Source organism: Erinaceus europaeus, chromosome 19 (assembly GCF_950295315.1).
Source record: "Erinaceus europaeus chromosome 19, mEriEur2.1, whole genome shotgun sequence".
NCBI classification, from domain to species: domain Eukaryota; kingdom Metazoa; phylum Chordata; class Mammalia; order Eulipotyphla; family Erinaceidae; genus Erinaceus; species Erinaceus europaeus.
Window position 1 is genome coordinate 30,772,687 of NC_080180.1, and position 14,248 is coordinate 30,786,934.

At 51.8% G+C, this 14,248-nt stretch overlaps 2 protein-coding genes across 5 annotated transcripts in view; both read left to right on the top strand.

The window, feature by feature from the left end:
* SFTPC (surfactant protein C) lies at nt 1-2,986 on the top strand. The gene is made up of 6 exons (XM_007529131.3): nt 1-672; nt 1,408-1,566; nt 1,718-1,840; nt 2,069-2,170; nt 2,547-2,700; nt 2,819-2,986. Exons 1-5 carry the CDS (start codon nt 631-633, stop codon nt 2,682-2,684), a joined length of 564 nt encoding a protein of 187 aa, XP_007529193.1. The 5' UTR covers nt 1-630; the 3' UTR covers nt 2,685-2,700; nt 2,819-2,986.
* An 805-nt stretch (nt 2,987-3,791) lies between these two features.
* BMP1 (bone morphogenetic protein 1) overlaps nt 3,792-14,248 on the top strand; it is a 57,955-nt gene continuing 47,498 nt past the window's right edge. For 2 of the 4 annotated variants that reach the window (XM_007529127.3, XM_060178808.1), the window contains exons 1-2: nt 3,963-4,243; nt 13,770-13,883. In XM_007529127.3, coding sequence (XP_007529189.1) covers nt 4,090-4,243; nt 13,770-13,883 — 268 coding nt within the window. In that variant the 5' untranslated portion in view covers nt 3,963-4,089. The other 2 variants (XM_060178807.1, XM_016190821.2) reach the window with 2 other exon arrangements.

Sequence of the window (14,248 nt, forward strand, 5' to 3'; positions counted from 1 at the left end):
CAGAGGGGATGGTTTTCAAAGTTAGGAAAGGAAGGACTAGGGGCAAGTCTAAGGTTAGCTGTGGGGTGTGTGGGAAGAGGACAGGCAGGAAGAGTGTGTGCAGTGAAATTCTGAAAGCCATTCACAGACCCCATGCTGATGCCAGAGCAACCCCCCCACTCTCTGTCCTGGGGCTCACTCCTCATTCTTGGGGGTAGATTCATCTGGCAGGTATGATGCCCAACCCACTGGGTCATATCCTTGGCTTTCTGAGCAGGGCAGCCTGGCAGAGCCTCTGGAGAAGCAAAGGACTGCAGGGGCAGGTGCCAGCAAGAGAGGCAGGCATGCCAAGAAGACACCCATGGTGAGAGGTGCAGATTGCCCAAGGGCAAGTTTGCTCAGCTCACCCAGCTTCACACTCTCACTGGGGCCAAGAGAACTCACTCACTAAGGCCAAGGGCCCTCAGGCACTCTTGCAGCTAGCTTATCAGGGCCTAGCTTCTAGAGAGCCAGGAACAAACAGGCTTCAAAGTCAAGAGCTTGGCTGGCAGACAGGGGCTGCATCCTTCACCTCTGGCCCCTCTTCTTGCTAGTATATATTAGACCCTTTTCACAATTGGGAGTTAGGAGGGCAAGGCACCTGCAGCAAAGATGGACATAGGCAGCAAGGAGGTTTTGATGGAGAGTCCACCGGTAAGTGTAACTGTGTGTGTCTTTACATGTGGAAGTGTGCATGTGCATGTGTGTACATATGGAGTGTTACATGCACTTTCATGTTCTCCTACAAGTTGGAGTGTGCATGAGTTTGTGTGTATGCATGTGTGTGTGTGTGTGTGTGTGTGTGTGTGTGTGGTGGGCCCTAGCCCCTTTGGTCCCTGTGGACTGCTTCCTCATCTGAATTCATGCTGACTGACCTGAGCCTGCACGGAGGTACTGTCACTAAGCCGATTCCCTCAGGGACACAAACATGGCACATGGCAGCCAATACTTCCAACATGGAAGCTGAGAGTCAGCACAAATATCGGTGGAAAGAGGTAAAAAGAATCCAGAGAAAATGCCATTTGAGCTGGCTCCAAAGGAGTCAGCAGAAGTTCAACAGGTGGGGGAAAGGCCAAAAACACAGCAAAAAGAAGGGATAGTGAGTGCAAAGGCATCAAGGTTTGAGGCAGTATGGACTTAAGGGAAACAGAAAAGACTGGGCACGACTGGGGTAAAAAGCTGGAGATGAAAGAAACAGACTCACTTGGGCCTCTCTATTCTAGGCATCTATAGGCTTGTTGGAACCTAGGTCACCTCCTCTAGGAAGCCTTCTCTGAGCTCTTCAGCACATCAGAGCCTAGGTTGTCTAGCTTTGGGAGGGTGCCAGTAGGGTGTGTTCCCATGATTTCACACCTATCTTCCTACCTGACCCTCCCCCCACAAACTCAGGACTACACAGCAGCCCCCCGGGGTCGGTTTGGCATCCCATGCTGTCCTCTGCACCTCAAACGCCTTCTCATCGTTGTGGTGGTGGTGGTCCTGGTTGTGGTGGTGATTGTGGGGGCCCTACTCATGGGTCTCCACATGAGCCAAAAACACACTGAAATGGTGAGTAACCCCAGCTGGGCAGGTGGTGGGCATAGGGCATTCAGGACAGACGGTCTGGGAGGGCAGAGAACAAGCTGGGTGGGGAGCATGAGAACCAAAAGGATGAGCAGAGAAGGTGGATGCCAAGAATTGCAATGCCTCCTCCCCCCAGGTCCTAGAGATGAGCATTGGGGGGCCTGAAGCCCAGCAACACCTGGCTATGAATGAGTATAGGGGTACCACAGCCACCTTCTCCGTCGGCTCCACTGGCATCGCAGTCTATGACTACCAGCGGGTGAGTGTGCCTGGCTCTTTCCACCCTGGGGCCTCAGGCAAATGCCAAGCTCTGCAAGACCTGCCTGCTGTGCCCCACACTTCCTACACCCCATCTCTCCTCATCCCAGCCCTTCTGCCTCCTCTGGGGGTGCCTGAGCACCCCCTCCCATGCCCAGCCTAGAGCCCAGCATTAAAGGATGAGCAAGGTAGTGCCTTCCTCCCTGAAGTCTGGGATTCCTGTACCCAGCTCCTGATTGCCTACAAGCCAGCCCCGGGGACTTGCTGCTACATCATGAAGATGGCTCCGGAAAGCATCCCCAGTCTTGAGGCTCTCACCAGAAAATTCCAGGTGGGTGTGTGGGTGAGAAGGGGCTACTGAGATAAACCTTGGAAATGATGGCTGTCATCTGCTCTTCCTGGGCTGCCACCCTGACTGCCTCATCACCACCCCACTCCCTGCCCCCAGATCTGTCCATTGCCCAGCAGTTGACTTCAACTGAGCCGTGGTGCTCTCTCTCTCTCTTTCTCTGTGTGTGTGTGTGTGTGTGTGTGTGTGTGTGTGTGTGTGTGTGTGTTGGTTCTTACTCCAGCACAGCCCTCCTTTTTGCTGGTGTGGAAGCTGAGGATCCAAAAGACCACCTGACACGACTGAGGCCTCCCTGGGTAAGGGCTGCAGGTGAGACAGAAACACAGCCCCCAGGCTCCAAACCATGTGCTTTTTCCAGACCAAGCCGGAAGTGCCTTCCTCAAAGCTGGCTCAGGAGGGGGCCGCTGACCCTGGCGCGGGGGCCTCGCTGGAGCTGGCCTTCCTAGGCACCACCTTGAACACCCTGTGTGGGGAAGTGCCCCTCTACTACATCTAGCGGTCCCCCCACCCAGGTGAGAGGCAGGGGCGGCAGGGCCTTAATGACCTTGAGCAAGCTAGCCAGTCTTGGGAGTCGTGCAGAGCGCTGGGCCTCCTTCTTCACATGATAAAGTGCATTCCTTTGCTTCACAGGACCCATGGAAGCCCCAAGGCGACAGGAAAGGACGGTTAGACAGCCGCTCCCATCACACCATACAAGTGGCCCTGGAAAAAAAAGTAGGGCTGGGGGCTGAGGGTGGGGGTTACCACGGGCAGGGGCGCCTACTACAAAAGAATAAAGCAGCCTGATTGAAAAACGAAGGGTGTCTCTCTTCCTTCTTCCCTCGGCCCTTAGTCCCACTTTCTTGGGGGTCGCGCAGGAGAGCGCAGTCTGAAGCAAAGGGGTTTCCCGTCCCCTCCCCTCCCAGGGACATGGGGGTGACCAGGCTGCGGGCAGGGCATGTGTGTGTGTGTGTGTGTGTGTGTGTGTGTGTGTGTGTGTGTGTGTGTGGCCAGGCTGGGGGCAGGGCGTGTGTGTGTGTGTGTGTGTGTGTGTGTGGTGTGTGTGTGTGTGTGTGTGTGTGTGCGCGCGCGCGCGCGCGTGCAGGGCGTGTGTGTGTGTGTGTGTCGTGTGATGTGGTGTGGTGTGTGTGTGTGTGTGTGCGCGCGCGCGTGCGTGTCCGGAGCAGCAATCTACAGGCTTCAGGCGCCCTCCAGTGGTTTCTCCCAAGGGAGGGCGAGGGCAGCGACAGAGACGAAAAGAGCGCTAGAAAGAGAGCGGGGCCGAGATGAGAGAGAGCGAGGATCTAGAGAAGGAGAGACAGACCGACGCCCAGCAGAGCCGCGCGGCCAGTGAGCGGCAGATCTCGATGCGGCCGCGCTGGCGGCCCGACAGCGGGTCCCGTAACCCGGGAGAAGCCGCCGCTAGAGGGCACCCCGCGGGCGCGGCCGCCCTATAGGCACCCCCGGGCCGGCGCCCTCTCCCCGCCCCGCGCCCGTCGACCCCTCCCGGTGCGGGCCAGGGAGGGGTCCTCCTTGCCGCCGCCTGGCGCGCCGCCCGGCCAGGCAGAGCACGGTCGCGGCCTCAAAGGGGCCGAGCTCCGGGCAGAACCCGCCCTCCAGCGAGCTCATTTCCCTAAAACGGGGGGTCGAGGAAGGGAGGGCGAGAAGGAAAGAGAGAAAAAGCAGACAAGGGAGAGCAGAAGGCAGCCGGCGTGGGGAGCGGGCGGCCGAGCCGGGTCGGAGGGGGGTAGGGAGACAGGAAGGAGGGAAGGGGAAGAGGTAGGAGCGCTGGGGGGGGGGGGGGCGCGGGAGGAGGGAGCGAGCGGGCCGGCCGAGGGGAGCGCCTCCCCCTAGCCGCCAGTCCTCCGCTTCCCTCCAGCCGCTCCCGCGTCCGAGCGCCCCGCCGCCCGCCCGCCGCCAGCATGCCCGGCGTGGCCCGCCTGCCGCTGCCGCTGCTGCTCTGGCTGCTGTTGCTCCCGCGCCCGGGTTGCCCGCTCGACCTGGCCGACTACACCTATGACCTGGGGGAGGAGGACGAGCCGGAGCCCCTCAACTACAAAGACCCCTGCAAGGCGGGTAGGCACCCACACCCCCGCCGGCCGGGGCGCAGGGGGCGGGCGCGGGCTGGCCGGGTGGCCCCGACTTTGGGGCGGGGGGAGAGCGGTCCAGTGTGGGAAGCCGGGAGCTGCCTGGTTGGCAATGCTGTGAGGAACAAAAGAAAGAGGGAGAGAGGGAGGGGAAGTTTGGGGGACTTTTAGGACCGAAGTTTTGCTGCTATGTCTGGCGGCCGCGGCGGCTGCCTTTTCCCTTCCCAGAGGATTCCTGGGGGCGGCAGGCAGCTTACGGTCCCGGCAGAGACCTGCGGTCACCCAGGCTTTTCCTCCTGCAGGAAACTTCTAGCCAAACTCGCAAGTGTGTGCGACTCCGAGACATTGGTGTTTTCCAGTCTGTATGTCTGGGCTGCCCCGGCTGTTGCACATCTGTCCTCTGGATTGGAGGCAGCGGGTACAGGGAGGCTTGCATCTCCCAGAAGCAAGGCTCCAGAGGTGCACGCTTTTGGGGAAGAAGAAAGTTTTTTTTTTTCTTTTTTCTTGGAGGGGAGGACCCTCCTTGGTATTTCTTGGTCGCCAGCAGCGGCAGCAATTTTCTGGGATGAAGGAACAGCTGTCAAAGTCAAAAAAGCCAGCCCAGACTTTCTTCTGCCTCTGTTCTGGGAGGCCCTCACTAAGGCCATCCTGGGGTGCAAAGGGTGCAAGAACATACGCAATCTAGCTGCTGTGTTTCAGCCCCCTCCCTCCTGGAGGTTAATTATCTGAGGTCAAGGCCCCCCTGAGTGTTTGTGTGTGTTCTTTGTCCTTAAAGACCTGCATAGCCCCTACCCTTCTTCTGGGCTCAGAAGTCTGGCCCTGAGAGTGACCAGGTGGCCAGGCACTCAGGTCATTTGCCTGATAGGATGACCCCCTGCACAAGCTGCCTGGGACAGGATAACATGGGGAATATGAGATCACAACCTTTCCTAGACTTCCTGCTTGTCTCCAGCCAGAGCAGAGCTGGGGCAGCCACAGTTCCTAGAGTTCTAGGAGCGCCTGTGTGTGGCGCATCTGTTCCAGTCCTGTCCCTGGAGACCTTTCTTGGGTGGATGGGAGCACAGTACACTATAGGAATAGGACAGGAAGAGGAACTGAGTTTCCCAGTTCTTCCTCATTCCCACAAGGGCTGGAGGCGAGTCCAGATGTTGGCCAACATCTCTTGTTGGGCTTGTGACTAGTTTGGTTAGAGTAGTTTGGAGGCAGACTGGTCCAATAGTTAGTCCTCAACCCATAGCTCATTAGCTCTGTCACCATGGGCACGTTAATTATCACCTCTGCTCACTTGTGAAATGGACCTAGTGTGATGTCTCTACAGAGTTGATGGTAAGGCGTTAATGTGAGCACCTCTATAAAATGGTACATAGTAGGCCAAGAGATAGCTCATCTGGTAGAATTCACAACTTGAATTTGGAGTATTACACCAAAGTAAAACAAACAAACAAACAAACTTCAAGCTGGGGGAAGGGGTAGATAGTGTAATGGTTATGCAAACAACCTGAGGCTACAAGGTCCCAGGTTCAATCCCTTACACCACCATAAACCAGAGCTGAGCAGTGCTGTGGTAAAACAAACAAATAAACAAAAAAACAAAACTGGGGGATGGAGAGTGAGGGTAGATTTTTCAGCTTCACTAGAGGGGGGTGGGGGTAGGGACACAGACCTTTGGTGACAGAAATGATGTTAATATACACTCCAATAAAGTATCACAAAAAGAGAGAGAGAGAGAGAGAATACACACCTTGCCATGCATGAGGACCTAGGTTTGAGCCCCTGGCACAACATGGGAGCTCCACACAGCACCAGGGGCAACCCAGTGAGTGGCAGAACAACTCTGTTGTGTCTCCCTTTCTCACTCTATCGCTCCGTCTCTACCTGAGATCTTAAAAGGAAAAAAAAAAGTGTGGGAGTTGGGCGGTAGTGCAGCGGGTTAAGCGCACGTGGCGCAAAGAACAAGGGCCGGAGTAAGGATCCCGGTTCGAGTCCCCGGCTCTCCACCTGTAGGGAAGTCACTTCACAGGCGGTGAAGTAGGTCTACAGGTGTCTATCTTTCTCTCCCCTTATCTGTCTTCCCCTCCTCTCTCCATTTCTCTTTGTCCTATCCAACAACAACGACATCCATAATAACAATAATAACTACAACTATAAAACAACAAGGGCAACAACAAGGAATAAATAAGTAAATTGAAAAAAAAAGTGTGCAGGAGGGCCGGGTAGTAAACTGCACAACTTACCATATGTGAGGACCTGGGTTTGAACTCTTGGCCCCTACCTGCAGGAGGAAATCTTCACAAATGGTGGAGCAGCCTGCTGGTGACTCCCTTTCTCTCTTCCTCTCTTGCATTCTATTTGCGTTTCTCATAATTAAAAATTTTTTTTAAAAAATAAAAAGGGGAAATTATGGCCCCTGGGGGTGGTATATACCACTGCAGGCACTGAACCCCAGTGATAATCCTGGTGGCAAGAAAAAAAAAAGTGCTAGAAGCAGTAGGTCCCTGTGTGTTTTCTGCCCCTGCAGTTTTACACAGAGCAAGTGTTGGCTTCCTGCCTCTTGTTTTCTGGGCTTCAGACTCACTTCAACTTTTTGTTTTTTGTTTGTTTAGTATTATATTTATTTATTAATGAGAAAGAGAAAGAAAGAACCAGACATTACTTTGGTACATGGGCTGCTGGGGCTCAAACTTGGGACCTCATGCTTCAATGTTTTATCCACTGCACCACCTCCTGGACCACCCCACATCAACTTTTCTGAAAGTGTTTGCTGACTTTTAGGAACAGGGAGTTTCAGCTTTTTATTCTCCTGATCTGCATATGCCATACCTGTGTGAGGCCTGGGCTTGATGTTTGGGCAATTGCGAGAAGTGTCAGACCCAGTGCCTGCCCTTGAGGTGCTTACAGTTCACTAGGGTACAAGACTCCTGTGCTCCCGTTTCACAGCACAGTCCAAGATGCATTTAGCAACACCTTGGAGGGTAGTCTCGGAGCTTTGATCCCCAGTGGCACTGGAGGTGGCAAAGAAACAGGGATTGTAGGAGGCTCAGAGGAGGTTGGGGTCTTCATGGATGAGGTGAGTTGAGGCAAGGACTTCAAGAATCGGTAGGGGGGGCAAGGTGGTGGCTCATCTCATGTTACCTTGTGTGAGGGCCCAGGTTCAAGCCTTCAGCCATCACATGGGAGCGCCTGCAAAGAGGAGACTTTACAATCACTGGAGTGGTGCTTTACTTTTTACTTATTTATTTTAAGAGAGGCAGAGAAATTGAGAAGACAGGGAAAGTTAGGGAGAGAGTGAAACACCTGCAGCACTGCTTCACTGTTCATGAAGCTTCCCCAGTGAAGTTGGGAGCCAGGGCACTTGAACCCTGGTCCTTGTGCACTATAACATGTACATTCTACTAGATATACTACCACCCAGCCCCAGGAGTGGTGCTTCTGTCTCTTTCTCTCTTTAAAAATTAAAATAAAATAAAGAATGGGTAGGAAAACACCATAAGAAGTCAGGCACTGTTTCTCTTATCTGAGAGAGAAGAAGAAAAAGGAAGGACACTCAGAAGTAGTAATAGTGGTGCAAAGCACAAGGACTGGTAGAAGGATCCTAGTTTGAGCCCCTGGCTGCCCACCTGCAGGGGAGTCACTTCACAGGCAGTGAAGCAGGTCTATAGGTGTCTATCTTTCTCTCCCTCTCTCTGTCTTCCCCTCTTCTCTCCATTTCTCTCTGTCCTATCCAACAATGACAACATCAATAACAACAACAATAATAACTACAACAATAAAACAACAAGGGCAACACAAGGGAATAAATAAATAAATAGAAGTAGTAATAGGTATAGGTGTGACTTAGAAAGGAAGTGAAGGCAGGACCATAGAAAAAATGGGCAAAAAAATATAGATATAGATAGATAGACAGATGTAGATATAAATATATAGTCAAGCCATATCTGACCTTAAGAGAATTATTTTGGGATAACCAAAGGTGTGGGAGGTGGGGATACAGAACTTTGTCTCAGAGTTCACAGGCAGAGCCACTACTCCAGCCTGACAGTGTCAGGGTTACAGAACTTTGGTGGCTGGTGTGGTGTGGAACAATACGTTATAATCTTACAATCTTGTAATGAACTATTAATAACAAATAAAAAATTAAATATATGTAATAAAAATAAAATTTTGATTCTCCAATGTAAAAAAAAAAAGCAAACTTACAGTTTCTGCTGGAGGAATGGGGACACAGAATTTCGGTGGTGGGAACAGTGTGGAATTATACCCCTATTATCTTGTATCTTATAATTTTGCAAGTCACTATTAAAAACATGGGGGAAAAAAGACTAGGTAAGAAGAATAGGAGTCACAGCTGATGAATTTCATTACTCAGTGGAAAGTGGAGTGAATTTTGGAGCTCTGCAAACTGAGGGCTCTATCCCCCATCTCAGATTTTTTTTTAAAAAGATTTTATTTATTTAGTTAGTTGTGAAAAAGGAGAGAGAGAGAGAAAGAACCAGACATCACAATGTTACATGTACTGCTGGGGACCGAACTCAGAACCTCATGGTTGAGAATCCAATGCCTTGTCCACTGTGCTACCTCCCAGACCACCCCCATCTCAGATTTCAACTGGGGTGCTGGGCTGGCTGACTTGAATCTTCAGAAAAAGCTTTCTACCAGAGTGCAGCAAGGCCGGTGGTAAGCTGGGTCAGACCTGGGGGTGGCTGTGTTGGCCTGAAAATAGGCCATGCCTCAGGAACAGGATAGGCCTTCCTCCTGCACCTGCTGCGACATTCTTGCTTCTTAGTTTGCTGGCCAAGACCCTTAAGTGAGGAACCCAAGGCTCTTTTCTCTGTGTGGTTACTTCCTGCCTGGCTTTGCCTCTTACTTCCCTTGGAGCCCTGACCTCCAGACACAGGTGGTGATGGTGCCAGTGTGCCTGGCTCTGGGGTGCCTGCTTGCCTCTGCTCATTTGTCCCTTTCCTCCTCCCTCCCACCCACGCATGGGACATGACAGCCCTGTGATCTCCCAGGCCCGCACAGAGGTAAGATTACTGTTGAAGCAGGACAAGACTGGGGCCTGGCTTCTCTAGAAGGGGTCCTGGAGCTCCTGGGCAATGACCTGAACAATGTGCTGACCTCTGTGTGCTCGCTCAGCTGCTTCCACCAAGACACCCCCCCCCCCCATGCCCTCGCTAAGGGAGACTAGGAATCAGCCTGGAGCACTTGTTTGTTGGTGACCTTGCACAACCTTCCAGGGGGTCCTTCCCCAGGCTCTCCAGCTCTGTCTGAGGACCCCAGTGTTTTGGTGGTGATCCTCAGGGCTCCAGCAGACCTGGAGACAGGACCCATTTGCTATCCTAAGCAGAGATTCCCCCCCCCCCAGGAGCCTTCCTGGGCAGGATGAGGGGTGGGGAAGCTTCCAAAAGCATCTCCCACAGCTGGTGGGCCCTAGGTCACAGCCTCCCTCACCACCTTCACCCAGGGCAAGTCAGGGGGCCAGCTTTGGACTTCAGGGGACCTAAGAGACTTTGAAGAGGCTCCTTCTCTCACCAGACCACATTCCCCTCTAGACACACTAAATGAGTCACCCGCCCACCTATGCCCTGCTGAGTCACCTTCTCTTTTAGGTCCCCTGAGGGGAAGGAGACAGAATATATCCCTAGGCTTCAAATGGGGAGGAACATAGTCTCTCTGGGAAGAACTCTGGAATTCTGATTTCTCCTAAGAAGAGATTTCAAGGGGTAGGAAAGGAAATATCTGCCATTTCTTAGACCACCTAGAGATATCCTTGAGTATCAGATAATGTAAAGATTTACATATTTATTATCTTCCAGTCAAGAGAGATGGACCAGAACACCACCCTAGCATATACAATGCTGGAGTCGGCGCTCAAGCCCAGGCCCTCAGTGTGTGCAAGCCCTTCACTCTACCAGCTGAGTTATTTCCCCAGCATATTCCATTTCTGAGGGTGCCCACTCCCTTGGGGGAGGGGATGTAGCCTGTGAAATGGGGCCTGTGCATATATTTGCATGTGTGTTTGGAAACACAAATGGAGTATGAGTTTTTTTGCCTGTGAGTGTAAGCCTCCGCTCTCTGGATACATCTATTCAACTATACTGTGTAGGGGCCCCAGAGGGCATCTGAGTTTATGTGCAAATGTGTATCTGTGCCTGAGCAAGTGCGCACATATCTTGGTGTAAGTGTGTCCTCTCAGCATCCCGATAGAAGGCTGCATCTGTCTGGTCCACAGCATGTGGGGGAGCCTGCCCAAAAGCCAGGAGTCTCTCCCTCTCCCCCAGTAGGGGCCTCCCTGCCCTGCTCTGCTGTGGGGTAGCCCATGGGATAGACACATGGTAGGGGTCTGCTCCCTTCTCTCCTCTTCCACTCCTGGTTGGTTCACAGCCACAAAACAAAACAACAAGTGGTACCCTGGCCTTGATACCCCCTCTTGCTGCCCTTTCACCTCTCCCTCACTTGTTTCCTTCCTGATAAGGAGGGTCATCCTGAATTCTCCAGTATCTAGATTCTCCATTTCTGCTCTGGGGAAATCCACATGGGCAGTGACTTCAGACCCAGCTCCTGTCCATAAGGCTCTCCTGTCCTCCTCCCCTACCTCCCCACTCTTACACTTCCCACGCATTCTTCAGCCATGACATCCCTACCACAGACGCTCACTCTTCTGCAGCCAGACCACCAGGCCCTCCTTCCCTGTCCCCTGCCGGCACAGCTCTCTCTACTGGAATTTGAGATTCAGGCTTCAAGGCACACCCAGTATGCTTTGAGAAAAAGAGAGCTGACCTTGAACTTGCAGGGTTGTTAATGAGAAGGTATCCACAATGGCCATTCAGTTGGAGTGGCCTCTCCTCCCAGTTCTGCTAGCTTATTCAACTCAGTACTCCTAAGAGACAGATTCTGTTATCAACTATCTTGTCTATAAGAGAAAACTGAGCTTTAGGTGAGTTCCTACAACTTGTCAGTGGTAGCTGTACTGGGCTTCGAAGATGAGTCGCTGCCTCCAGAACCCTTTGCAAAGACAAGTCTGAATGTGTAGCCACAGGAGGACATGCGTATGTGTGCAGTGTAGGAGCCTGCAGGTGCAGAGCTGTGCAAAGGTGTGTGTGTAGGGTTCACATGGCAGGTGCACACCTGTGCAGACAAATGAACAAAGTAAGAGCTCACTCACTCATGCCTCCTTGGGATGTGCATCCTGTCCTAAGGCCTTGGAACACCTCCCTTGTGTGTCGGCTGAAAAGCAGCTTCTGTCACTCTCCCATGACTGAGCCTAGCCAAAGACAGCCACTTGCCAACTTGTAACTTCGGGTAAGTCATGTCTCCCCCAAGTCAGGGAGGAAGGCTGGAATCCAGCCACTAGTTAACTCTTCACAAGTGTGTAAGGATATACAAGCTAGGCAAACACAGTGGCAGCCCTCAAAGGACATGAGGGTTATGTCTCAGGCAGGACAGGGCTAAATTACTTCTTTAATAGGAAAGAACTTTGTCAACTGGAAATCACACCCATCACAACAAACATTTCCACAGATTTTGCTGTTGCAACTGTTAATGCTTTAGTGGGTTCACAAGTTGCAGTTGGTTTGTGTGTCTTGGAACTCTTAGATATGTTTTTCAGGGATGCCTGTAGCTATGTGTGTGTTGCTATTATTTTTGTGTGTAGATGTGTGTGTTTGAGTGAGTGTCTATTTTTGCATATGTGTATTTACAGTGCAGGCTCCTCGAAGGTAATGAGCTTGAGGGCATTCAGCAATGGACTGGGAATTGTCAGGCCTGAAGTACAAACCCAGCCAGTACTGAGGGGTGGTGTAGTTTTGTTAAGTCATTTCCCTGTAGACTCAAGTTTCCTCATCTGTATAAGATGGAGGGGAGGCCTGCATAACTGCTGAGGTCACTTGTACTGATCCAGGTTTAGATCACATCTGTGGGAGAGAAAGAGAGAGAGGGAAAGGGAGAGGGAGAGGGAGAGAGAGAGAGAGAGAGAGAGAGAGAGAAACGATGTCTGTTGGTGTGTGTTTGCCAGCCCTAAGATCATCCGTGTAGCCTGTCATTTGCACACACAATCTCGAGTCCCTTCCACCCAAGAATGAAGCTGCTTGTGTGTACAGGGTTCAACTGTGTTTCTCTGGACATGACAGCATGGGTGTGGACAGTGGTGTGTGTGTGTGTGTGTGTGTGTGTGTGTGTGTACTCTAACCTCTTGTGTCTGACTCTGTGTAACAAAGCATTTGCTGTGTGTGTGTGTCCACCCAATGGGCCATCTGCGGAGGAGAAACCTGTGTGCAAGGCCTCAAGGTTAAAACAATTTTTGTAATGCTGCTGGTCAGGCCTGTGCTGTGCTGGGATGAGAAGCAGATGTGGCCATGGGTGGAGCTATGGGAAAGTTGCCCCACCTCCTGCCCAGCCCAGTGCTGGCCTCTGAGCTTCTTCGAGAGCTCTTCCTTCGCTTCAGGCCTCCTGCCCTTCTTGTTCCTAATGTCACAGAAAGTAGACACATCATTGAACCCACCCATCCAGAAATCATGTCCCTCAACTCCAGAAAGCAAAAATGGCCTACAAGGGGGGCTGTTTCTTTCAGATTTTTCTCCCTCCAGGGAGGGGAGCCTGAAATTCAGCATAGGAATCATTTGAGAACTGTTCCACCTTTTCCTCTGACCTGAGAAACTCCCACTATGTGCTCTGGCTCCCCTAAAATGTCTGTCTCCTCCTGTCTACTTCTCCCCTTAATCTAATTTAAAGGGCAATTGTTGAATGTAAACCGCAGATTCAGTTCCATCAATGGCCCACAAAGCATGTGTACCATCATCTTTTCCATCCCTTTTGTTCTTCTCATAGCCGCCATCACTAACTGGTATTTGTCTACTTGTATCTTGTTGAGAGTAGTGCCTCGTGAACAGGGACTTGTCTCACTTATCACTTGAGCAGTGCCTGGCCCACAGAAGGTGCTTATGGGTGTTTGCTGAAGAATAATGATGTAAATGACGTGACTGTCTCATATCTGGGAGGGGCCAGAAATGAGCTTTGCTGGGATTCCAGCTAAAAAGTGAGCATAAGTCTCCCATGAGAACTGGAAGATAGCCCCCACCTAACACTCATCCTCTTCATCTGTCCATCTCTCTCTCTCTTTCTCTCTCTCTCCCCCTCTCTCTCTCCTGTCTTAGAAGGTGTTTAAGGATTAAGTTGCCAGGTGTGGGCTGAGTGAGGGCTAGGAGACAGCTCCACCTTGGGTTTGAGCCTCACTAGGATAGTATGCTGCTTTGTCATGTGCAGGACCCCAGTTTGAGCCCAACTTCCTCTATATTGAAGAAAGCTTCAGTGCTGTGGTCTCTTTGACACTCTTTCTCTCTCTCTCTCTCTTTCTCTCTCTCTCTCTGCTTTCTCTGTCTCTATTTAGATCGATCAATCAATCAATCAATCAAGACAAGAATAAAATTGCTGTATGCTTGGAGGATGGGCCCACAGTGTATAGGACATCTGTGCAGGATAGGATGATTGACTCAGCTCCTGGACTCTTCTTTTCTCTCTAGCTGCCTTCCTTGGGGACATTGCCCTGGACGAGGAGGACCTGCGGGCCTTCCAGGTGCAGCGAGCGGCAGATCTGAGACAGCGTGCGAGCAGCAGGCTACCCGGCAGAGCTGCAGGTACCGTGGTTACATGCTGGCCCTTCTATGTTCAGAAGTGTTTCCAAAACTGAAGGAACAAGGAGTGTACCTGTTCCCAGCCAGGCCTTCCCAGGACGGAGGCCATGAGCATGAACCCAGTGTGAGGGCCATCTTCCCTTGGGATGTCTTCATCCCTTCCTGAGGGGAATAGCAAGTACAGACATACCCAGGAGCTAAAAATGGACTTGCTTTTTTGCTGACAGCTCACAAAGCACTTTGATAAACATTATCTAACTTGATTGTCTCCAACCACCTTGAAAGGGAGGTGTCAGGACAACACCTACTTTACAGAAATGGATAACTAAGACTCAGAGGAGGTAACTTGACTTACCCAACATCATAGT